This window comes from Pempheris klunzingeri, chromosome 7, assembly GCF_042242105.1.
Source record: "Pempheris klunzingeri isolate RE-2024b chromosome 7, fPemKlu1.hap1, whole genome shotgun sequence".
Lineage (NCBI taxonomy): Eukaryota > Metazoa > Chordata > Actinopteri > Acropomatiformes > Pempheridae > Pempheris > Pempheris klunzingeri.
Window position 1 is genome coordinate 18552276 of NC_092018.1, and position 26582 is coordinate 18578857.

General features: G+C 43.7%; 2 protein-coding genes across 2 annotated transcripts in view; one reads left to right on the plus strand and one right to left on the minus strand.

Moving 5' to 3' along the window:
• Window positions 1–1466: 1466 nt before the first annotated feature.
• cdk7 (cyclin-dependent kinase 7) lies at window positions 1467–7196 on the minus strand. Its single transcript, XM_070833114.1, has 12 exons — window positions 7104–7196; window positions 6820–6879; window positions 6695–6728; window positions 6516–6583; window positions 6325–6393; window positions 4183–4293; window positions 3985–4103; window positions 3559–3658; window positions 3371–3457; window positions 3127–3276; window positions 2580–2718; window positions 1467–1837 (listed from the first exon to the last, which is right to left on the minus strand). Exons 1-12 carry the CDS (start codon window positions 7167–7169, stop codon window positions 1809–1811), a joined length of 1032 nt encoding a protein of 343 aa, XP_070689215.1. The 5' UTR covers window positions 7170–7196; the 3' UTR covers window positions 1467–1808.
• A 7421-nt stretch (window positions 7197–14617) lies between these two features.
• setbp1 (SET binding protein 1) overlaps window positions 14618–26582 on the plus strand; it is a 34298-nt gene continuing 22333 nt past the window's right edge. Inside the window, exons 1-2 of the mRNA XM_070833112.1 lie at window positions 14618–15141; window positions 21333–21925. Of these exons, the coding sequence (XP_070689213.1) occupies window positions 21491–21925 (435 nt within the window). The 5' untranslated portion in view covers window positions 14618–15141; window positions 21333–21490. The remainder of the gene's footprint in view (window positions 15142–21332; window positions 21926–26582) is intronic.

Sequence of the window (26582 nt, forward strand, 5' to 3'; positions counted from 1 at the left end):
ACACATAGAGTGGAAAATATAACTTCATGTTAATCAGTTGACACTTACTGATAATAGGCAGGAACATTTCTCATAACCATCATTAGCCGGCCAACACAGAGTGCAATCATATGAGGCAATGTCATTTTTGGTAGTTTTGGTAGTTAATAGAGGTCGTTTTTTCTTCAAGAAGAACAGTAAACCTCCATGTTTCTGTTGCTAATGCTAATGTACCTTAACATACAGAATCTTGAGAGATTTTTTAAATTTGCGGTTAAATTCTTCCTAGCACGAAGCTTCGACACTGTATTATTCATGCTGGGGTTTTGATCATCCCATCTCGGCTCAGCCCACATGCAGATCTTGCTGATTCAGATGTATGAGCAAGTATCACATTCTCCCACAGCATGTGGGCAACAGTGTGTTGGCTCCAAGGACGGCTTTTCTGGCAAAAGAAATGGTCTGTATCTGAGCCTGAGCTGATAAGGCCGCTGCTCTAGCTCTCTATGACTGTGCTGCTATTTGCCAAAGCTGTCATCTGACCTAGTCACCAACACACACACACACACACACTGTAGTCACCAACCACCACACAAAGTCATTGTGTCCCCTCTCAGTGCTGTATTGTGGACATTTATAAATAGGGATGAATTACACAGGGCGTCCTCTTTCTGAATGTAGGGGTTCATGACCTGAGGTCCATGACCCACTCTGCTCATATCCACAAGGTGGTCACGTCACACTAAACTATGTTTGGGATTAGTTTGCAAAATCAATCGGACACCATTTAAGAGGCATATAAGTGAACACCGAAGCAGATGGCATTTAACATGACACAGAAAACACAAACACAGCTCTGCGCTGGCTTTTGTCACAGAATAATAGTTTTGGTCAAATATATATAAGACTTTTCAGCTGTGACATAGTCTCATCTCTTCCTCTACCCCAGTCTTCTTCTCGTATCTTATCTCTTTTGACAGAAAACCAAAAGGGCAGCAGAGCGCCTGCCAGAGCAGCAGGCCTCTGACATGTCAGACTGCATTGGATCTCAGTAATACTGAAGGGAGCAGACAGGGAGGGAAAAGATACATCCAGTGGCACATTGTTTCATGACACTGCCAAGCTTAGCACCAACCTGTCTGTCCTGAAGACAGGGCTTATCCCACAAAACACACACACAGTACAGACAAATACACACCTCTTTCTCTTGCAGAGTACATAAAGCTCAAGTATATTTCTGTCCACACACATTCAACAGGTACAGAAGTAGACGGTGTGAGTTCTTCTAACATGAAATCAGCTCTCTCAGCTGTTCTCTGTGGGCTGTATGGACGTTATTGTGTAAATTTGTAAACTAGCAGGAACACTTTCCCAGTCAGGCCTCACTACAGTACCACTGAGGACCAGTACTTCTTCATAAAATCATAAATTAAATTGTTTCATAGTGGGTTCATTTTGTCAGCTTGCAGTCAGGGAAATCACACACATGCATTTGCACCATTTATTGGTCTTACATACAAAAAATAAAAATACACATACATGAAATGAATCCTTGCTGGTCTGGTTGGTCTCTTTTTCAGTTATATAAATAGACATATTCCAACAGGCTCCCAGAGCTTAGGCATTATTGCTATAATGAAGAAATACCAGCTACAACCTCTAAAATGTCCTGCAGTCGACTGCATTTGAGCCTTTATGCCTCCGCCGGTTTTGGGACCTCTGTTTTTTTTTTTTTTTTTCATTCCAGTGGACCATCCTGAGCAATGTGGAACGCAGAGCCACGCCATGGTGTGAGGATGGCGGTCACTGATTTACCAGGTCCCATCTGGTCAGAAAATGAGCTTCTTCTTCATCACAGCTGAAAATAACATTAAGACCGCTGTTACAAATACTGAAAAAAACCCTTCAGAATAATACAATCACATACTGCACCTACACCACATGTGCTAGTAAAACAAGTCTATAAAGAGCGACTGGTAACCACTGAAGTTTCCATCTACTCTAAGTATTTGGAAATCCTCTCTGTAATAGACTGTAGCAAAGAGCATAGTGTATAGTCAACCCAGATATTTTCCAAACCACAGGAGGAGCTGGAAAAGCTTTGAACCTCCCAGTAACACCAAGTTCCTCCTTCAGTAAAACATACCCCCCCACATTCCCCTAAACTGTATTTCTGTTCGTGTGTGCGTGTTCTACTTCACGTTACTCTAAATTTCTAACTGAAATTGCAATGTGCAGCCAACACCCTCTGAATTGCTAGGTTCAATCAAGTGGTATCCTAGATTTATGACCACAATGTGCACAACCATGAGTGCACACAGTTCACTGGGCTGCAATTCACAACATGCTATGTGTACGTTTGGTCTCAGTGGGATGCTCTAAAATTTCCAGCTTTCGTCAAAATCGCCCTCAAACATTTTTATTGCAGACACTCTCCCGTTTTTGCTACTTGAAATGCAATTCAAACAGTTTTATCACAATAATACTGACCAGCTTAAACCGACAGTGATTAAGGTATAGGTGGTACTTTGTGGGTTAGGATAGATACAAGGTGGGTTATGGGTAAATGTAGCAACTATGAGATAATATGTGTTGATTACTTGTCTCCAAGCCCTCGATTTTCCTCTTAAGCCCGACTGTTTCCTTCTCCCTCAGAGCCTCAACGGAGCAGTTGGGTCGGGGGAGCTGGGGACCAGGAGTGGGACTGGGTCGATTGCTGAAGTATTTCATCTTTAGAGCCTGGAGAACAATGGACAACAGTATAAACTTGGCCTCATCTGTAGATGGGCAATCCTACTCTAAGTTAACTGCAGAGTATGTATGAGCTTGAAAGTATCACCTTGTGTTTGTATCTTTGTGGGGATCAAATCTGATGTTTGACTTAAAAAATGTAAACACACCATAGGCCTACATGGCTGTATTCCATGTACCTTACTCTGTATTATTCATCTTTCTAAAATGTTGTAATAGCATATTTAAACAGACTTTGACTAACTCAACAAGCAAAACCATCTCTGTTGGAGTGCAGTGCACAACACTCCAGTGCAATTCAGATTTATCTCTCAGCTGAAAATGTAAAATGGCTTACAGACTTTTAGGCTAGCTGTGGTCTTGGAGAATAGCTACTGTGGCTTAGTGGTGTATTACCTGTGTGGCTGTGGTCCTTGTCGAGGGGTTAAAGGTGAATAAACCCTGTAGCAGGTCTAGTAAGTCGTCTCCAGCTGCACTAAATATATGTTCAAGAGGTGTGCCAGGAAATATTTTGAATGACACATAGTCTGGTAGACTGCTCATTCCCTGCAGAGACATTTGACAAGTAAATGTATGCAAGTATCCTCACATGTTAGCAAAGTAAACACAAACATCACAGGAAAAAAAAAAAGATACCAACAGGCCATGTCTCTTCTGTGGGCGTCCCAAGAGCCTCAAAGATCTTAGTCAGCTGGTCAAGATCTGAGTCTCCAGCAAGGAACGGTATCTACAGCAAAGAAGACGCACTGAGACGTTAGCATGGGCGCAGAAATAACAGCACCCCTTGTTTCTGTTTCTGAACATCTCTGTGATGTGAGGTTTGTGTACCCGAAGGAGTAACTCTGCCAAGATGCATCCCACTGCCCACATGTCAACACCCACACCGTACATCCTGGCACCAAACAGGAGCTCAGGGGAGCGGTACCACCTAGGAAAGGAATCAATCAACAGAGGGAGCATTAAGTGAACGATGAATGAAGCCTGCAACACTTTGGGAACCGTGAGATTCTTTAACCAAGAGAAGAGAAGATTTTGCTGCTATCCATGGGGTCTGACAATTTGTTCCTCATGATATACATTTAACTTAATAAATGAAGCACGTAAGGATTTACTTATGGATAGACTAATAGAGTTACATAAGCTGCTGGAGAAGATTAGCTGTTGTAGGAGATTTCCAATGAGGATAAACAACAAAAACAGGGAAATGTACAGAAATGGATTATTAATGGAATAAGATGGACAAAAAGCACAGACCTGGTAACAACCTGATGTGTGTAGATTCTGTTGGGGCTGCCGAATGATTTGGCCAAACCAAAATCAGCCAACTTTAACACCCCGTTACCGTCTAACAGCAGATTATTGGGCTTCAGATCCTGTGGAAAAATGCACATTACTGACTGTGTGTGTGTGTGTGTGTGTGCATATGTGTGTCTGGGGTGCTAGTGTTCTTACCCTGTGTAGGACCCAGTGTTGGTGCATATACTCTAATCCCTGTAGAGTCATGAGGATGTAGGCTTTGATGTTGGCTGGAGTCAGGACTAGGCTGGTGTCTTTGATGATAACCTTAAAAAAAAACAAAAACAAAGAAGCTCTAGTAAAGCCGGATATCTGAGAACTAATAATCTTCATCCATTACTTATTTACTGAGCTGTAGGCTACACATTCAGAATGAAATTACACTTATCTGAGGAGATACAAGAATTAAAAAGATCCGGGATTTATCTATGTGAATGAGTAGAGGACGAACTAGAATCTCCATTGTTCCACCAGCTCCTTCAGTATAAGGATGTTCATACTAATAATAGTTAATAATATAACACATAACAATGAGAATTTTGACCGATTCATACTTTCAGTTGGATGATTAAAAGATATTAATGTTGCTTATTAATTGATTGTACAAAGTATACAAATAATATAAAGCAGCGAAACTACAGAGTTAAATAACATAGCATATTTAAACTGACACACGAGACAGAGGACACGGTGGGGATCTGTGGTTCTCTGCACGCAGCAGCGTTGAACAGTCGGCCTTTTCTCTTCCTCAGAGGCTGTAGTAGACGGAGCTCTCCACCCTGATTAGTGCAGACTACTTCAGGAGGCAAACCTAACCTTTCTAAACACTCAAGGGGCAAACCCACAAACGATGAACTATCACTAGAAAGTTTAGACGTCCAGCTGGGAGAGCACGTATTTCGGAGTTGCCTTGGTTAGCCCAACAGCTGATGTGTGCTCTGGGCCACCAGAAGAACTGCTAAACCCTTCACCTGAATACACGCTATGAGGTGAGGAATCAGGGGAAGCGGGAGAAAACCATAGGGGACACATCTGTGCCATGATAATGACTTAATTAACTTGTTATCACAAGAAAACAAAGCTGTTTTTTTGCGATAAAACAATTAATTAACCAGTCAAAATCTTTATTATCATTAATGGTTGAATAGTGTTTATTACCATCCATCTACAGTCTCCTGCTATAAAATGTTATTGGCAAGACGCATTTCAAATGTCTGTAGCTGATAAGCTCATACAGCCAAATCTTAGCATGTGGCCTAAAAATAGCCTTTGATGACCGGTAATGAAATGAGGATCATATATCATCCTCATGTCTGTCCTGTCTGTCTGCTGCCTGTGAGCCACTAATGGCATCAATTTACAGTGCAAGTAAAGAGCAGAGTGATATTGATTTTTGTCAAAGTGCGCTTGTCTTGTTTTGCATTATTCTTTTAAGAACCTTAAGTATTGGTGGTGGGCGCCCATCTGGAGCCTGGTATGCTAAAGCAAAACACAGGAGGAGGCGGGGGGAAACTATAAAAGCCTTAGTGACCTTTTGGAACCACTTATTGGTCAGATGAGAGAACTCACACTGCTATCTTTATCGTCAGATTTCCTCACACCTCTCAATCACAGCCATCTGTTCACTGATTCTTTGGCTTGCTCTGCCATTCACAGTATTGAAATCTGAACATACCCCAGAAAAACATTATTATCACCCATGCTAGGCACCTTAAGGTAATGAAAGAAAAAAAAAAATCAAACAAAAAAACCTAACTTTTAAATAATCTCTCTCTGGTGTCTAATAAGGGGGAAGTAATAAAAATGTCCATTCTGGTGTTTGATGAAATGCAACAATGTTATTTTACAAGGCCTTTGGTTACTATAATGAGTGATATAAATCTTTATGGAGAGACAGCCATATGTATTTGGGTAATAACAAACATCTGTACAATATGATGTAATCCAATAAGGTCAAGAGGTACAGGGGGCTACAGTTTAGAGTATTGGTCTATTGAATCACATAACAATGTATTATTGAACAGCAGTATACTGCAAGTTGTTGTTCTGAATAAAATAATAGGCAAACGAGCAGATCCACATTCTGTAAGTCTGAAAATTGGTGGTACTAATTCTAAAAATGTATTTCAATCTAGATTTAGGTAACAGTTATTTAGAAATTCAGAAAATTCAAGTATATTAAATTCCTGTCAAGACAAAATAATAAGGAATGTGACCTGAAAATTTAAATTTAGTTAATATTGTATTGTATGAATATGAGAAGAGGTTTTTTTTGTCAAAGGCGAGGAAGTGCCTCACCTCCAGGTCTGTTTCCATGAAATCAAACACCAGACTGATGTTAGATTTGTGTCCAAAGGCATCCAGCAGCTGGAAACACAATGTGAAAACGTTAACACTCAGTTCAAATCAGGAGAATATTTACTATGGAGAAATCCTTTTCTCTCACAAGTAATATGAGTAAACATATTCTGACATGAATGTTTACCGACCCCGATGATATTTGGATGATGCAGCTCCTGCAGCAGTTTGATCTCTCGAAGAGCAGTCCTATTAATACCTATTGATTAGTAAGAAATTGTGGTCATTCACTGGTGGATGACAACAAACTTCACAGTTTTTTATTTAAAAAAATAATAATAATGTGTGCAATCAGGAAGTGAGCATTTACCATCCTTAGCCTCAGTTCTATGGCCAACCTTAATCTGCCAGAGCAAAGACAACAGCTTGGAGTTAGACATCAGCATGTTAGCATACAGATGCTAACATGTTCAGCTAAAGTCCAGTTCACTCTACCTTTTTAATGGCAACTATGGTATCAGTCGTTTTGTCCCTGGCTTTGTACACTGTGGCGAACTGGAGAAGAGAAACACAGAGCAGTAAGTACAGAAACACAGAGCCCAGAAGATATATGTGTGTGTTAGTGTGTGTGTGGGAACCATCGAGGCTTTGTTGACATTAACAACCAGCTAACGCTTGTTAGCCTGCTATCACACTCTCTACACTGCTAACCAGGAGCTAGGAGGGAGGCACGTGAACAGGTGTGAAGACCCACGTCTCTGATGCTTGTTTCTACGTACCTGACCCTCCCCGAGGAAATCCAGTTTCTCGTAGCGTTTGGATCTGGACTTTACATCGAGCGCCATGCTAGCTAAACTGTCAGGTCCACCAGGAGACACTTCCGGTCTTGTTAAAGGTCCGCAGGTTCTTGTTCCGGGTCAAAGGAGGTTTTATATTGAGCAACAGCGCCACCCATCGGTCCAATGTGTTCAGCACTGGAGCACTAGATGAGCCTGTGAAGCACCTTAATGGGATTTATTTCATTTTTTAGCTTTACAGAGATTTGTTTTCATATCACTTTATTTATTTGAATTGCGTGCCACAATAACATTATTACAGTGACATAGAAATACTCCTTCTATACGATATAACTAATCAAATATTCTTGGCATATTACACTCAGTATGAGTTCTTAAATAATGAAAGAAAAAACAGCTCTAATACATTATCGAGTTACTGACAAATACATTAACTTGTGTAATTTTAGCTTTTGTTTGACAGTTTTGTATTTTATGGGGTTTCAGAATTGTGTATTTGTATGACCACTATTAAAAATCAAATCAAATCAGAGTAATAATGATAATAATGCAGTAAGTTTTTTATCCTGCACTTTATATGATTTCTTAATCGATGAAAGAAAACCAAATCTAGACACAGATCTTATGTATTCTCAAATTCCTGTAACATTTTACAGTTATGATGCAATATGCAATACTGTTATGTTTCTGACAGTTTCAGTTTTTTTTTTATTCTTTTTTTTTTAGCAGTTAGCAGTTTGACATCAGTCTCTTGGGAGTCTCTTCTGTCAGTTAGGAAGGTTTTGTGATCCATGCACCACTGAACACATCTCTACATCCCATCTCCATACATAGCAGATACCCTCACATCCCACAGGATTAGGCATGGCTCCTCTCCTTTGACCCTCCCTGCCTCACACACACACACACACACACACACACACACTTTCTGAACTGACTTTCATTTTCATGTTAAGTTTGACAAGAGGAGTGTGAAGGATCAGCAGGCCTAATACACCCCTCATTCTCCCCCCAGATGCATGCACATTCATATCCTGACAGCTCACAGATGTGACTGACAGGACCGTATGTGCCCATGCAACCATGTAGAGAAGAGAAGAGAAGAGAAGAGAAGAGAAGAGAAGAGAAGAGACTCTGGCAGCAGTCTAAGTCTTCACTGACATTGTATCATGGACGCGCAGGTCGACTTACTGCAGAACATAACTGTCCAGTGGCAGACATAACTCAGACCCACTTACATCACTCGCTCTAAAACAAATGTGACATATTGATGTCCTCCTCTTATTCTGATATGATTTGAGGGCATTCTTGTGCTCATTCCCCTCAGTCTCTCTCCGAGCCTGTGGATGAGGAGAGCAGGAGCTGAGTTATGGATACATAAATGATTCTGGTGGCATTTATACAGTTTGTCACGGTAAATCTCATGATAGCACGGGTAACATTATGCACAATAACTCACTCTGGTTATATGTCACATTAGCAGATGGTGATGCTGTTGAGCTGATGTGTGTGTGTGTGTGTGTGTGTGTGTGTGTGTGTGTACCTCTGGTTGACGGGCAGGAGGAGAGTGAAACCGCAGGGCTGTTTATCAAACTCATAGGAAGTGGGTGTTGTTGAGCGAGGACGTGTCGCACGAGAACATCCTGCTGCTGGGAAGCAGCTTCAGACGGGACAGTGTTCACACAATGTACAGTAAACAATATATTCAGGCCAGGTGTCTTTTTTGTGTGTGTGTGTGTTTGTGCGTGGTTTGCGGCCACTTCGTTCTTCCTTTGAGAAACTGTACACTGATTGTAAACAACGTAAACTAAGGTCATCTGTCCAGTTGTCTTTAAAAGAGAATGCAGAAGAGGCCATTCAGGTGGTCCCCGAAGATGCTTTTTTTTTTTTTTACCACAATTAATTTGCTCTTTTGCGTCACCCTAACACACCATCTATTACACATTCAAAGAATTGCTAATCAGAACTGTTTTAAGCCACCACCACAACCCACAAGCTATACATATCATGTCAAAATGCAGGAAGCAAGATGGTTGGTCATTTACAGCTTCATTTGGCATTTTAGTCATGCTATATACCCTTTGATACACTGACTGAATGTGTGAAGAGAAGAATGAATCAGCGCTATCACAGTCAGTGCTGTATCATACACCTGCTAATCGTCTCTGTCTTTGTTTTACTCATAGAGTGTCAGGGGAAGTGGCTGCATTCTGTCATCTAGGGAGTTTTCCTCTTTGTTTCTGTTTCTGCCTCACCCACACACACACACACACACACACACACACACACACACACACACACACACACACACACGCAGCTGTATCTGACCACATGCACCGTTATAACACAACAGGATGTTGTAGGGTGGATGTTTGAGGTGTGAAGGTTCACACAAGCCGTGAAAAACAATATCTGTTTCTGAGAACCAATTATTCATTATTCATGTGTCTAATATGTGCTCTTAATCTGCTGCTTGATTTTTGTCTTTTTTCTAGAAGCCAGGATTTTAAGCCAAGTGTATCTAACTTCTGACAACCAACAACATGATTCGCTTTCCCCCTTTTTTACGTTTATTCTTTGCAGATGTCAGGACAGTAAGAAAGCAGAAGGACAAACAGAAGGACAATCATTATCTTCCTTGCGGCCGTTTGTTTACAACCAACGCAGAGATTCATCAAATTGGGGCTGTCAGTCCTGGACTGCATTGTTAGATGCCAGAACTGTCAGTTTGAATAAATATTAGGGCAGATTCTTTTTTGTTCACCACCGTCTTCCTCCAGCATCTGAGGCATCAGCATACACCAGGGCTCGCAGAGGACTTCAAGATGAGCCCACTTGATAGCTCGGCTCATACAGAGACAACATTATGATAATGTCCCTATAAGTAGCAGGGGGATGGGCGCAGTGTCATCTCCTCACATAGACAGAGCCAGCAGGGAGCCCACAGTCAACTGCATTTAGGGCTGTCTTTGTTGTTGTCTTAGCTCCCATCTGCGTTGTTGTTTTGTTCTGGTCTGCATCTCCTCTCAGACATCGTTATCGCTCTCATTAGAAGAATTTCCATCTCAGCCCCAAATGGAAAACAAAGTCTTGCAATAACTCTTTCTCTCCCTTTGTGTGTCTAGTGTTGTGCATGCAAGTATGGCTGCATGCACAAATGGCAGGTGGCCACTTTAGTCGTTCGGGGAGGCTGTACATTGTGTGCTGAACAACTCTGTTTTCACGAATTGCTGTAAGTAGCCTATACATACTCTTTTTTTTTATTTCAAGGTCTGCATAAAAGTACTGGGAGATCACACGTAGAGGATGTGAGAAAAGTGTCGCAGGATGGGCTGCAGGGTGTTCAGATCAGTTGTCTTTGGAGGGTAAATGAGGGAGAAGAGAAGGCCATTCTGGTTTATCTGAGTGTATCAGGAGCTGGAGATATCCCAGTGGTGCGTTATCCACGAAGTCATTTACTTCATTAACCCAGCCAGATCACTGAGGCCTCAGTAATCAACCTTGTCACACGTCCCATTAACTTCTCGCTCTATCAGCATGGCCCTCGCTCCTTCTGACATGCACACATGCACACAGATGCACTGTTCTCATACACACATCTGTATCTGCAACACACACGCCAGGCACGTTCTCACACACCATAGCATGCTTTCAGTGTCTTGCTCACAGCGAAGACCTGTTCTCCTGCACGCAAGCACGCACATACACACTCCCCTTCCCTTCTCTCTCTCAGCTAACCCCATTACCTCTGTTAGTCCCAGGGGTCTCTCAGCTCTGATGAACCCTCTGCTGCCCTCTGAGATTAGTGGACTCCCTGAGAAAAGCCCTTCATTGATTGAACGTGAGTCTCTCCCACTCACAATGTCAGCTCAAGGTTAGCACATTGACTCTCATTGCTCTCTTTTCCCGGAGCAGTTAAGTGCTGTAGCTTTGTTATGAATGTCAGTGTCTTATTATTATTCTAGCTCTGCTGACTCCGCTGCTTATACTATTCATAAAGACAACAAACCAATTATTGACGTTCACCTTCAGAGTCTCTCTTTTCTTCATCTCTCTGTGTTCCTCTCCAGTTGATGCACTTAAAACATTTGCTGAAGCATTTATTAATTGTTAAATAATTTTTTCTCCTTCTTCACCACTCCATCTCATTCTCCTTTCTCCCCATTGATGAAACCACAGAGGAACTGTTGCCACGTAAAAGCTTTAGCTTTTCGTAAAGTGGTTTGAATGAGATTCACTTTTATGTATTGCAAATCAGGCATGGAGAAGCATTTACTTTGCGTCCCACTTGAGGGAAAGATCTTCCAGACAGAAAGGCAGGGAGTGATGAAGGAATGGGGGCAGCCTCTCTGTCTGCAATAGAGAGTTAGATAAATGGCTGGATCGGGAAGACAGATTGATCTTTTTATGTTGAACTTGATGAACATGAATGATGCACCAGATTTACTGTAGCGGTGAATAGAGATGAAAGGATTATCTAGATATTTAGATCATTCAGGCAGGAACATTGCCCTGCACTGCTGTCTCTTTCCTCCCCATCATAATTCAATATTTACAGTTTAAGCTGGAAAACTGCTCCCTCTTGGCTGCCTGTATCTGGTATCCATAGCAACAGATTCGAGAACAGAGTGCCGTCTGTATGTGTCCGTGTGTGTGTGTGTGTGTGTGTGTGTGTGTGTGTGTGTGTGCATGTGCGTTTGTGTGTAATGTTTACTGATACACTGCAATTGATTGGCTGTTGGGGAGCAGCTGTTGACCCCTCATTCTCAGGGGTCTCTTTGTATTCTTGCACACATCCCAAAATCAATGTGTGAACACACACACACACACACACACACAGACGGACACACACAGACGGACACACACAGACGCGCACACACAATTTTGTTAATCGATATTTGTAAAGTCCCAAAATTTATTTTAGAGTCAAATTCTATTTCTTTTCTCCAAAACCATAAAGTCAACCCCTAAATTAACCCACATTTAAATGTAAAACCTTAACCCAAAGCCCAGTTGTAATTTCTCAAACCTAAAACCTTAAACCTAAGCCCAGTAGTAACTGTACTGTGTAGTTTTTGTTTTTTTTTACTGAATCTTAGTTAAATAACCCAGAAAAGCAAAGACCAATAATAATGTTGTCATTTTTAAGTTTTTTTTTCTCAGCTTAATATCATTGTCAGGACATTCAGTCCTCATAAAGATAGATATAAACTGCACACAAACACACACATGGAGTGATACAATACTGGCCCAGCGCCCATAAGTGGAGACATGAGCAAATGGGCAATAAAGAGTTATTGTTAAAAAAAAGACTCCCCATGAAATGGAGACTCTAAACATAATATACACTTACTTTTACGTACATGCACAAACACATGCACACTTATCACGTTTGTGAATCTTGTCAATGTGCCACAAAGGGGAAGTGAAAAGCAACAACACCCAAACCACTGATGGCATTGCAGATTTAAGTACAAGTTTGAAACTGTGCTGAGTGTTTACATGCTACTGAGCACATTATCACACATATGCCCGGGCTAATGAAATACCTCCCAGTGGGTGCTCTACACATGGGCATGCACACACACATCCACACACACACCAGGGATGAGTAACAGCTAGTAACTGTGGGGCACCAAGAGAGAAAGGTCATCTGATATCATTTGCATCGCTTGTTAATATTAAAGGACGTTTTCCATACAAGGAAGGTCATGGTTTGCATGGAGACACGATATGAACATAACTTTTGACAATGATGAATCAATGGAACAGGTGTAGCTTGCTCAAGGTTGGTTGATGTGGGTTTTCCACAGTGCTGTAATTTGACATATTAAGGGGAAACCACCAGCACACTTGCACACACACACACACACACACACACACACACACACACACACACACACACGTATACACACAAACACAGATCCACATTTTATTCATCGACTCAAGCCCACTCACACACCCACCTTTTGTTCCTCTGAAGCAGATGTGTCGGCAGAGTGTGTTGTGGCAAGTTTTGTCTCATTGAAGGCACTTGTTCAATTGGACTTAATTACATTGTGCCTGTCAAATATCATCATCTCAAGTCATCCCAGTGGTTGTGGTTTATGGGCAAAACATTTCCTATTAAGACAAAGGTGATGGGCTTTAATTATAGTTTAACCCGTGGTTCTGCAAAATGTGTCATGTCAAAACTCCCCTCAGGATGTGCAATAGAATAACATCTGATAAGATCTAACATAAAGTTATGACTCAGCAGACTCATAAATATGTGTAGTGTAGATGACGAGAGTGGAAGCACTTTTTCTTATACATTTTTTAAATCAATTCTGTTTGAGTCGGAGGAAATCTGATCTAGCTGTCAGTGTTTCTATACTATTTATTAGAATTATTTGGTATGGAGTTTGCCTGTTTTGCGATCATCACTTTAATCTGCTTATTTCTCCATTTTAAATATTTATTTTTGAAGAATTTTAATAAACATTTGTTGTTATGTTTTATTAGAATCGTAGCAACCTTACTTAATTTAACCAGATGTGTTTGGTGAACCTTAATTATTCTCTTCATATTTGATCTAAATCATTTTGCAAGCTCTGTGTTGTCTGATCCTGTGACAGACACTTAAATCTGAAGTTAAGTGAGGCCCTTTCCTGCTTAAATAAATCAGTAAAACTGATTTATTCCTAATTTTTCTGGAACATGACTGGACCTTTACCATGAAGGTGCACAGATGTTCAAACAAAGTCTGGTATTCTCTGGTATTAGACTATTACCTGGTTAATTTGGGAGCAAAGAGGCTTAGACACTGACCCAAACCAGACTGACCAGTGCTCATAACTCTGCAAATGTTGTTCAATTATCCTTGACAGTGTCGAATGTCAATTCTGTAAGACATTTTTAAACCAACATTTAATATTTACGATGAGGCAGCACTACATGGCCATGTTAAAACAGAGAGAAAAGTTGTATAGAGTGCTGCTTATCTGAACCTGTTGGAAAAAAAAAACCTCATCTCTCTGTCCTTACATTACTGCCTCAGTCAAAACAACAAGGCTCTTGCCAGATGTTGCGTCCCCACTCTGCCTGACAGTCCCACAGCAGAAGGCCATGGGAATTAGGGGTAGGTTGCAAAAGGAGGCGCGCTAAGCGCGTGTGCTGCCAGGTGGAGGCGATGTCGCTCCTCCTCTCCTCTCTCCTCTCCTCTCTCCTCTCTGCTCTGCTCTGCTCTGCTCTGCTCGGCCACAGCTCTCAGTCTGCTGGGTGAGATCATTACCAGACACCAGGCTCCGGGACCTGACATTCACCGATCGGAAAAGCAGAGAGAGAGAGGGAGAGAAAGAGTGAACGAGAGAAAAAACCTTGATCCGATGCAACCGGCGAAGGAAAGCGACCCAAACCACCGTCTCCTGCCTCGGCTCTCCAGTCTCCGGCACTGACGGCTGAAAGCGCGGTCTTGTTGCTGACATTCTCCCGCTGGATTTGGGCTTGTAGTCGGATGCGGGCTTGTTTTGACTGCAGTAACAGTCCTACTCCCCCCTCCTCCCCTACCAACCGAGTAACGGATTTGCGAGGGATCTCAGCACTGTGCAGCTCCCCGAGTGACCAGCGATCCTGCAAGGCATCGGAGACGCACTCTGCACCGCCGCGGATCTCCACCACACGAGTCAATCCGCCAGAGCCCCTAAAGATCTTATTTCTGTGAGGAATTGGACAGAAGCGCCAAGTTTCCGATTGGATTTTTTTCCCCCTGTGCGGCTACCTTGCTTCTGTCATCAGATCGGCTGCAAATCCTATTTTCGCTTTTTTTTTTTTTTTTCTTTTCCAAAGCACCGTTGACGCCATTTTCCTCGGGGTTTTCTGTCAAAAAAAATATATACATATATTCTGGCACCATTTGACAGCTCCCCGGGAGGCTGTCATCCCATCCGTCGCTTGTGTAAAATGTGTCTAAATGGATTGTAAATGATCTTGATAAAATATTTACACGTTAGAGCCGAGTGTGTGACAACATTAGACATGGGTAAGTAGCCCCAGTTGACCGGCCACACTCCACACCTGAATACACCTCCTCTGTAAATGTGATCATGTTTTTAGTAATGTTGCCTGTGTCTGCTTTTCACCTTTGCTCTTTGCATGCCAACCCTCAGCCTGTGTAGTCTTTTATATTATGTCTTTTCTTTTTCTTTTTTTTTTTTATAATTCTTTAATTAACATCAAATATGTGAAATTTCTATCAGTCACATGCCAACAATTTCGACTAAACACACGCACACGCGGGCACATACTCACACAGACCACCCCAAACATTACTGTACCACTCAGTCTCCATCCATTATCACTGTGTAATACCTTGGTAATTAGGTGGCAGTAAGATAAAACAGCTAATTAGGTCAATGGGATGAAGCGTCCACTACACACTGATCACAAGGACCAGCCCTGCCACAGCTGTTCACTCTTACTTCACATGTTTTTCTACTGGGGTGGACATCCTGCATCTTCATTGATGTTGATAGTCAGCCTCTGACATGCTGCAAGCAGATGGTGGTTGCTTCTTCGGTCTGTCATAAGTTATGTCACATTTAACTGTATCTCGTGGGATTTCTGGTTGGTTTGTGGTTTTTCTACTGGTTCTGGTCAAGTTATAGAGGCCGGAGAGGACGCATGTTACACAAGCGCTGTGGAAGCTGCAAGGTGATGAGTGCGTTTCGTTTCTCACTTTGCCTCCATTCTGGTTTATTTCTCGTTTGTAGCACAAGATCCGCACATGCTGCCGTGGCAGAGATGCCACCGCAGATCTCACAGTGGGGGCTCCCACACTGCATGTTGTGGGCTTGGTGGAAGCTACTCCACTCGGGTTAGATTTATCAATAGCTGATGAGTTTCACGTGGGTGTCAGAGACAGCGTGGCCAAAAGTGATGGCGTGGAGGAAGGTGAGGGCTAAGGGTGAATGGCAGTTTGCCACTGTTATCAGCAGCCCATAGAAACCTCAGTCACAACCACAGCACCAGAAGATAAATAGACAAGCTTGAATGAGCCGGGGAAAGAGAGGAAAAAATGTCAGGTCACTAGGATATGTGGGGATGAAGGCATGGAAATGAGCACTGGATAAAACAGAAGAATAAGGGCACGAGAAGAGAGGCAATAGCAAGAGAGGTTCATGACTAGGTGGAAAGAAATTAGGTTGAAGGATGGATAATGGATCAGATGGAACCATCGATCTTGTCTTGTTAACAGGTTTGGGTGAGTTGGAACTCTGGCAGCATTTTTGTGGCGTAAAAGTATGAAGCAGGCTATTAAAACTCCTATTAGGTAATGAGATGCCCCTGCCACCTTTAAATTAAAGCATGAGAAATCGATTAGGTGTATCCCCTTCTGCTGGATACCTCAGGTTGAAATAGGATCACAGAGAGGGGGAGGAGGGAATGTGAACGGGATCCAAGGACAAATCTAACTGTTGGCAGGCTCCCTTAACAGAATATCAGCACTGGAGCACCTTTTGGCAGAGCACACAGAAAGAGGGAGAGAAGGAGGGAGGGAGGGAGGGAGGGAGGGAGAGGTAGGAGGTGGAGGGTAAAGGAAAGAGGTAGCACAGAGAAGAGGGGAGAGAACAGAGGTTGGGGGGGGTGAGGTGAGGGGAAGGAGGAAGACAGTTGGGGAGAAGGGGAGGTGTTTTTGCTGACAGCCATTTTGTGGCTTCTGCTGCAGTTAAAATGGTTTAACATTCATCTGCTTCTGCGGGGTAGTTAGGTGAGGATGGTTTTAGTGCTACCTGGCATATGGCTCATCCAGAGGAGTGTGTGCGTGAGGGACTGCACAGAGCGGCTGCAAGGCCATCATTTTCTATTATGGCTGTCCCACACATGGTACTTTGTGATTGTCCTTCTAGCTGCCCTATAGCTGAACACATGCTTGTCCCATCCCTGCTGAACTGGAAGGGCTTTGGTCTGTATTTCATATCCAAATAAAGGTCCATAATGTTCACTTTAAAAAAAATAGAATGCGCTCTTTGATGTTGACAGGGTAACAAAAAAAGATGGCTTCCTTCACCTTGCTCTGCTCTAGGGCATAGGCCTAATAGACTTCCAGTTTGAAAAAACTCATGCCGGTGCTCACTGGATTTGGAAGTACTAGAAGGCTGGGGCCATTCCTTTTTGATTTGACTCCAACCAAAGATTGGATCCTTCTAGAAACATTGGTTTACGTGATTACCCCTTCACTAGAGGGCTGGAATAAAAGAGAGAAAAAGAGATAAATGAAAAATGAAAATGGCAGACATACAATGTTCATCATCCCTTTGAGATACTCATCTACAGCCAGGGATGGCTGAGCCTCTACTACACTCTCACATCAAAGAAGAGGAGAAAAAAAAAGGACTCTTCACCTTGTGCAATCACACAGGCGTTTGGTGTGCTTGTGGATGTGTGAATGTTTGAGCCTGTGTGTGTGTGTGTGTGTGTGTGCGCGCATCTGTCTGCATGTGTGTATGAGCTATTTGTGAGTCCACCTCAGGCACTGAGCTGCTGGGTATGCAGCCTTAAAAGGTTGTGTTTCTGCTGCCATCTCTCTCTGCCTCTCTCTCTGTTTCTCACCCACACTCAGACTGTGTCTACCTCTGTTTTGTCTGTGCGTCTGTATCGCTCACCATCTCCGTTCTGTCCATCTGTATTCCATTATCAATGCTTTATCATAATTGTTTTCAAAGGACAAGGCAAAATGTTGGAGGAGTGTCTCATTCACAGCCTTTCACATTCAGCACAACGAATGACCTTATGCTATTTGAGAGGGAAGCTGGTTAGCGCTGGTAGTTTTGAGAACATAATAAAGCTATTTATGCAGTGAGTCTGGCCTCTCACAATCACCCTGCTGTCTGAGGCTAGTCGAGGTGTGTATGTGTGTGTGTCAGTGCATTTGTGTGTGTAAGAGAGAGAGAGGGAGAGAGAGAGAGAGGAGAGAGGAGACAGTGAGGCTCAGGCTAGGCGAGGGAGGCCCGAGGAGGGGTCAGTCTTACATAAACTCTCAGCCTGTCTGCCAGTAACAGAGAACTTACACAGCTTAGGGCACCGAGCTGAAAGGGAGGAGGAATAGTCGTGACCCAGCTAAGTAGTTTACACAGTAATGGCCCAGAGTGAAGATTGTACCAATATATGACGCCATTTTGTTGTCATTCTGGGTTATAGATGCGAGGGGATACTGAGTCTTAGGAGCACCACCCAGAGTGGATAGGTTTGGTTTGATGTGTGTGTGTGTGTGTGTGTGTGTGTGTGTGTGTGTGTGTGTGATGTTGTGTTTGGCAGCTGTCTCTTTTTCCTGTCATTGTCCTCAGTCACATGACAAACAGGGTGGCTTTCACACATGCCATGAGGGCGAGTCACCAAGCTGACATTAGGGACTGGGAGCTTCCTGGAGGACCAAGCATGGTCATGTGGGCACTGTATGATCAGGTTGGGACTGAGCCTGGACTCACATCTTTTGGTTATCCCTGTAAAACTTTGAATACTTAAAAGCTATTGATGGCCCACAGGGGTGGTTTTGCATGTTTTTGCCCATAAAATGCAAATCGTCTATACTGTATATTATTCCTGACCATTTTCCGAAGTAAACCATAGGTTTTTGGACTGACTTCCCTCTTTCCGGGCAGCCAATGCTTTCCATTTATTGTAATGGGTTATGAAAATCATCTTGCAGAGACTGTCCTCAGATTGGTAATCTATCTGAACATCTAACCTCCCGTTTGTTTGTAACTGATTGATGTAATCCTCGTCGTCGTGTGGTTATGCAATGATGGTCTGTTTTGAAGGCTCTTTCTTGTGAGAAGATTTAACTCGAGGAAGCTCTGACATCTGAGAATTTGGACTGCCGAAGCACATTGCACTCACAATCATTGTTCAAAGACAAACGATCACAGAGTAGAAAGAATTTGTGGACTTTGGTGGTGTCTTGTATTGAATAGGTTGCTGTTGGGCAGCTAACTTTAGAGTCTCACCTTTGGAGGATTTGCCTAAAAGCAACAAATGGAATAATTTTCAGAACAGTCCCTCCTGAGAAACATATTACCATGTGAAAATTATGCAATTATGACATAAAAATAAAGCAGACTTAAGACGTAAGTTTTGCAAGTCCATTTTCATACTGCACTTAATGAATTAAAATCAATGACTTCCAGGAAGGTAGAAAATCAATTGGAAAACGTATTAGTATGCTTTGGAAAACGGTTGGCACTGTAAAGTCGGCCATCAGAGTATGAGCAGTTTGGAGTTCGTAAGCTTAAACATGCAGAACCACTGTTACGGTCCTTTAAGTATTTTTCATACTTAACCACCACGAGACTACCAGAACCTACATCAATAACCCTTATGAGTCAGCTTTGAGAGACTGTGGTTTCCGATTGGCAAACTTAAGAGCTAAAGAGAGGGTTCATAGAAACAGGCCTTTTCATTTTCGTTTAATCTTGCAAATGCAGAAGAAAAATGTGTAACCATTGACTTTGACCTCATGGTTGACCACTGTTTGTGTGTCTTACGCTGTTGAAATACTGCTGTGGATTATGATTATTCAATCACACAGTAAGCATGGGGCGGCACGGTGGACTGTGCGCAGAATACTGTGCACATAGTCGGGGGTTTGAACCTGTCAAGGCTTTCTATGTGAAGGGGTTTCTCTAGGCGCTCCAGTTTCCTCCCACAACCACCGCGTAGATTAGGTTGACTGGTGGCTCTAAATTGCCCGTAGGTGAAGATGTGAGTGTCAGTGGTTGTCTGTCTCTATGTGCCAGCCCTGTGATTGACTGGTGACCCGTCCAGGGTGTATGTCCAGCCCCCTGCAACCCTCTAAAAGGATAAGCGGGTATAGCTGTAAGCATGTGCTGTGAGGCATTATGATGAGGATCAGCTGTTAGTACAGTAGCGTGGGCTGGTACAGAAGTGCACACAGAGAAAACACACACATGTACACACACAGTTAGTGTAAAATGCCTACAGTAACCACGTCAGAGAGTCTATTAACAGAAGGTAGGAGGTGGGTTATTGTGTATTACCCACCTCCGGTTAGATAACAGATTTATATGCTGTAAACCTGTTGTGCTCTCAGGTCATTGTAAGTCCACAGCAAGAAGTAAGCCGGAGCCATGTCTGCAGGTAGTGGCCTAGTCTGGGTTCACATCAGTGTAAACGGTGTCAGTCTAAGCTCAGTATGTGAGACAGCATTCCCCACTTCCAGCTCAGTCATGCCTCATGTCATATTGACTGATGGGAGTCCCTGGAGCTGTAGTGAGAAGTGTAGTCCAGTGTTTGTTTTGGTTGCTCTCTGTTTATACGCCTGTGTGTAAGTAAGCCTGTGTAAGTGCATGTGTGTATGTGTATTGATGTAAGTATGTAATATATATCTGTGCCTGCATGTGTAATGATCCAAAAAGGAAAACCTGAATACTTTGACAAATGGATACCACAGCCTTCTCTCTAGAGAGCAGAAATAGCAGCAGGGGTGAAGAAGCGTACTCGGTGACAGCGACTCTCATTTGTTTGTGTGTTTATATGCACAAATGGAGTTTTTCATGCATGTGTGTATCAATGCCACTGCATGCGTGTGTAAAACAGTTCAGACGCTGGTTTTTCCAGACCAGCTCGTAAACCACATCTGGGGAAAGAATTTAGATTCCTTCCCTCCTTCTTTCTCTGCTGCCTTCCCTTCTCCCCATGTGTGATTCCCTCCCTCCTTTCCCTGCTCTGGTGAAAAGAGAAAAAAAAACAGAAGTCAGCTTCTTTCATTTTTTCTGTCTTGTGTCCTCAGGCTAACTTCAGCCTGGTTTTTGAGCGGAGTAGAGGAATGTCTTATTTTGCACCGATCACTCTTGTGTCTCCACCGCTCTGCCTCAGATCTGTTGTGGGGATAGAATGAGGGAGGGAGAGAAGATTAGCAAAGAGTGAGTAAAGAAGAGATCAGGGAGAGAGAAAGGAAATGGGTAGTGAGTGTCAAAAATGAGTTTGTTTATGCAAGGTACAAAATGCAAATGAGAGTGTGGCAGCATGCCTCCACGGCTCTGTGATGAGCTTGTGTGTTTGTCTTCGTACATAACAGGCAGCTAATGATGTTGATGGCAGCAGACAGGTCTGTGCTGAGAGCTAGCTCTGGAGTGGAAGCTATGGGGTTGACAGGACTAAGGTTTAAGTTGCCCTTCTTTTCTTAATCGTGTCCTTTACCTGCTCTCTCCGCAGACTGTCCCTGGCTTCGCTGTGGTCCTGTGGGACAATCAACCCAACCCCAGTAGCTGATTGACAACAACCAACCAGCCCGACAGACTACTGTTCTCTATCTTCCTATTGGCTGGCTGCCACAGCTTCCCCCATCCTGACTGGCTGTGGCGGGAGCGTGGATGGAGCCAAGGGATCTGGTTGGCTCGGCCCGACCCAAAGAGGCGGAGTTACAGGGAGGCAGGGTGGGGCCAAATGAAGAGGACCAGCAAGGAGCAGTGGGCATCGGTTTGGCGCGCAGTGATGATGTAATTACCGGTGCCATCAGTGAAGGGGAGGGGCTAGAGGAGCAAGGGGAGGGGCTTCTGGAGGAGCAGGAGTTCTCCATCAAGGAAGCAAGTTTCCAGGAAGGAAGTCTAAAGCTGAAGATCCAGACCACCAAGCGCACCAAGAAGCCCCCCAAGAACCTTGAGAACTACATTTGCCCACCGGAGATCAGGATGACCATCAGACCTCCAGTTGGAGAGGGCAAAGGGGGGCGGCAGGGACGAACAGGAAGTGGGGCAGGAGCAGGACGAGGCCATAAAGACGAAGAACGAGGACCTCCCAGAAAAAGGGTAAGGGAAATACTGCCACTTATGTGTACTTTTAGGAGGTATATCAACTACAGTAGTGTCCTCTCTCTATCTCAACATCTCTGAGCTGACCACTGCTCTACCTTTTTCTGTACCTCTCCCTCTCAGTAGCTCATTTCCCTGCTTGGTTACACAGGGTCAAAGTTTGCTGTGTAATTGAAACCAGTCATGGCTAGCTGAGATCACACAGTGACACACACACACACACAGCACAGCACACACACTCACATAGGAGCTGAGAATAGAGCTGACATAAGCAAGTGACAGCTGGTGTCTGCTCTCTCCATTTGTGGTCATTTATACAGAGACCTTTCCTGTCTCCTCTCTTCTCCTCTCCTCTCCTCTCCTCTCCTCTCCTCTCCTCTCCTCTCCTCTCCTCTCCTCTCCTCTAATGAAATCAGCTCTTGCCGGTCACGCCCCTTAACCCCCCTCCTTCATCACACCCTTTACACACTACACTGGTGTTTGGTGTGTGTGACACTGTGTACGAACAGGTCCTTTGGGGAATCTAGTGTTTGCAGTGTGTGTTGACCTACACAGTGGTGTGTGTGTCCAAACCTGACAGCCATCTCGATGTCACAGAGCTCGACAAGCTCAGCAGGAGTGAAGGCGTCATGTTGTCAACATGATGCCGAGCCATGTTTTGTTCTGTTGTGCTTCAGACTTTAATTCAAGGGGCTCATGAAGTAGTAGAGCTGCATAATTGTTATTCTTACCAATAACCTACTCTTGAATTTTCAGATATCTCTGCTCCGAGGCTGTGCTGTGTTTTATAAAGAAAATCATCTCATTTTGGCAAAGAGATTAGATCACTAAAACCGGAGTAATGAAATGAAATTCAGTAGTCAGTTAGAGGCCTGCATGCAGCTGATCCTCTCAGTTAGGCTACCTGTTGTCTCATGAAGCATTACATTTACCAACTTGGGGGTTGAAATTCAAAAAAGCAGTCGAAAGACACATTTTAAGGGGTAAGACGATGAACAAGAGAGGAAAGCAGAAAAAACATACACAACGTTTTACTTTCTCCAACTTGCCTTCAATCTTTTTGTTTCTTCCCTATCAGTTATTGGATCACTCCAGGACTCCAAAAATTGTTCAGCTGAAGCAAGGAAAACCCATTTTTGGTTGATCTGGTAACAGCCAGTAAATATTTGCAACTTCATAGGCCTTTTGTTGAGTTTTCAAATAACGGATCGTTAGTTGAAATCACCAACCTCATCAGACACCTTGTACTCAATGTGTAAGTAGTGACTCAAAAAGAGCCGCCACAGCCACAATTTCAGCTAGCTGTCTGCAGGATGACTGCTCAAAAGTAGACTATGAATACTTCTGACTTTTCCGTAAATAAAGTTTGATAAGGCATGTTTTCCGCTCAAGTTTGAAAAGAAAAATGTACCACTAGAAATGTCCAGTGTTTATATCTGTGAGTGAGCTGAGAGAGCTGAACCCCGCACTCTGATGTTTGGGCAGCCACTGCTAATCCAGCGCCATCGGTCCCCATTTGGAAGCCCACTGCTACAGTATGATTGACAGAGGTTGTCATAGTGACAGGGGTAGCACGCTGGTCTCTATTGAGATTTGAGGTTCGGGTACTGAAGGGGAGGGGAGTGGAGGATGTGTTGGTGTTGATTCAGATCAGTTTCAAACCTTCATCCCCTACGCTGTGTCCCTCAACCACCCACCCCATCCCCCTTCCCACTCTTCCCCCCTACATCCTTTCCCTCCATCTACCCATCACCTGCCACCCCAAGGGTGTAATACAGGCAGGCTCACTGGAGAAGAACGGGTTAAAGAGAGAGGCTGGACTGCTTTCTGTCTCCCTTCGTGTGTGTGTGTGTGTGTATGTGCATGTGTGTGTGTGTTGAGGTTAAATACTCTCTTTGTGGTGTGTGTGAGGCTGTGTGTCAGGAGGGGAGGGGAGGCAAGAGAGGGAGCAGATGGACAGCCTATCTGCTCTCTGCTGTATTGTGCCCACATCTACTCTTTCCCTCGTTCTCTCTTAATCTTTTATCTGTCCCTTTTTCTCCGCTTTTCCCCTTAGTCTTTTCTTCCCTCATGTCTTCCCCTTTTCACTCACTCTTTTTCACCACTCTTTTCTTTCTCTTCCTCCCTCTTTCACCCGCTGTTGTCTTGTAGCAGATGGCAGCGTGGGGCAGCAGCAGCAGCGGCAGCAACAACAGAGCAGAAGCCAGAGTGTGAGCAAGAGATGGGGAGAAGAGAAGGGGGTTGTGGAAAGAGGAGGAGGAGAAAGGAGGTGGGGGTCAGGCATATGGAGAGCCTGGTTAAGGGGCCCCCTCAGAGGGAGAGTGTATGTGCGTGTGGTAGTGTGATGAATAGGGGAGGGGGAGAGGCAGGATACAATAGATGCCCATTAAGACAGAGATTTGACTCTAATAGACAGAGAAGGGGAGAGACAGACAGACAGATAAATAGGCAAACATGCAGAATGGTGCAAAGAAAGACATGGAAGTAGCATTTTTCTAGTAATTCTTTCTTTTATAGCAGCTCAAGAATCTGCTCTTTTCTCTTATCTTCTTTTGTCTTCTCCACCCTGTAATAAGATTAAACTCTGAGTTATTCATGTGGGGAAATGTGCATATTCCAGCACCAAATAGTAACGGGACACAGCAAACTGGAATTAATACTAAAAAGATGCAAAAAGGGGTTATGTAAAGATTATTAGCAGGCTATTAGCAGAGGCAAGACCGAGTTTGTGCTTGCACAGTGTAAGAAAAAGTATAGATTTAGACATTTACCCTGGCCATTTTATTTGAGTGTAAAATATGCGGAGCATATAGTGCCCTTAAAAATGAAAACAGTAGTGTTCGTGGTAATGCTATGCGTCACATTTTATAGATGCAGAACTTGCTTTCATGTGGCTGTCGTGATGGCAGCGATGACAGGAAATGACAATGATTCATAAGTGTTCAAAATCTCAATTAACTACTGAGTTTCTATTATGTAGAAAGAAGTGACTGAGCGAATGAGAAAATGAGAAAAAGATGTAATTTTTCAGTCTTAAAGGGAATCTCTGCCTCCTATCATCTTCATAGCAGGCATCCATAACCAGGGGGTCAATGAGCAGGCGTCTTGTGTCAGGGGACAGACCCACACACACAGACATAAACGGGATATGATGGGCTCCCCTTCTCTGTCTCCAGCTGACATCACACACATGCTGAACGTCCCCTCACACACAGCTCTTTGTCTGGGCACGCTGTGTGTGTTTGGAAGATGAATGTGTGTGTTCTAACGGATTGGGTCCTGGGTCAACCACTGCATCACTCCTCCAGACACACATACCCACATGCACACACACACACACACACACACACACACACATAGACACACAGTTATTGGTCCAATGCCTACACATGGGGGAGCATACGCAAGCTAAAATGCATCCACTCTCTTTCTCTCTCACGCACACATAGACAAACACGCATGCACACAAATCATGTTGAGCAGTGATTGCAGTTAGAGAGAGTGTTTCCCTGGTTATCTGTCCAGTTCTCTGGACGTGCCAAATGTGGCTCTTAATCCATTTCACTATCTGTGGGGAGAGATAAGCCAGAGCTTTTCCAGCAGTCCAGGCCAGGCTGTGTGTTGTTGTGTGTGTGTGTGTGTGTGTGTGTGTGTGTGTATACGTTTGTGTGTATTAATGGGTGTATGCGAAACCCTGACGCTAGACACACACTTATCTTGTCTTGACAGCCCCTCTGCTTGGTGGTCCCCCTGGCTGTGTGTGTGTGTGTTGCTGCTTGGTGGTCTCCCAGTAGTGTTTGGGATTATTATGTGTTAGTCAAGTGCATTCACAAGGAAATTAATGCTGCCACAGTTGCCACGCCAAGTGTGTGCGTATGCCATGCACGCACATGCGTGTGTGTGAAATGGTTAGCCTTTTGATGTGAGCTTTTTTATCCCTGGCTGAGATGGCGGTTGGTGACCTGAGGGACTTGATGAGCTCATAAAATAGGCGCATGTATGTGTGTGTGTGTCAGCTTGTGTGTGTGTGTGTGTGTGTGTGTGTGAAGGGTTGTGCTTACCCATGGAGAGCAATCCTTGACTGGTTTATGAATGTGTATAAACATGGAATGATCACCTCTAGTGTGGCCTGACCAAATTGCCATATTGGACTTTTTTTGGTGTCTGCCATAGGCTTTTATTTTGGTGAGTGTGTGTTGTGTGTATGTGTGTGTTTGTGTGTGCGTGGTGTGTAGTCTTTGAGAGTAAGCGCTGGGAATGCTTTAAGGGGCGTTTCCCTGTGGTCGATGGGGGATGGGACTTGTATATGTGTGTGTTTGTGTGTGTGCGAGTGCATGTGTGCTCGCACGCTGGGGAGGGGTGAGTGATTTAGCACTGCTGAAACACCAGCTGTCCATCTGTGTCTGACCCCCATACACACCCTGTGCACACTTGAAACGCACACCGACACCCACACACACACGTGCACACACACACACACACACACACACACACACACACACACACACACACATTCACATCTCCTCGCATCCAACCTCTGATCTGTTCTTAAGTATCCCTCAAACCTGAAGAAAGTCCAGACAAAACACAATCTGTTCATCTGTCTTTCTCCCACCAAAGACACACACACTCACAAAAACATACACACACTCAA

Coding starts and splice junctions, on each gene's coding strand:
- cdk7 (XM_070833114.1), bottom strand. CDS start 7,169: ATGGCGCTCGATGTAAAGTCCAGATCCAAACGCTACGAGAAACTGGAT. Junction 6,584..6,694: donor TAGAACTGAGGCTAAGGATG/GTAAATGCTCAC, acceptor ACTAATCAATAG/GTATTAATAGGACTGCTCTT. Junction 3,458..3,558: donor TGGCAGAGTTACTCCTTCGG/GTACACAAACCT, acceptor TCTTTGCTGTAG/ATACCGTTCCTTGCTGGAGA.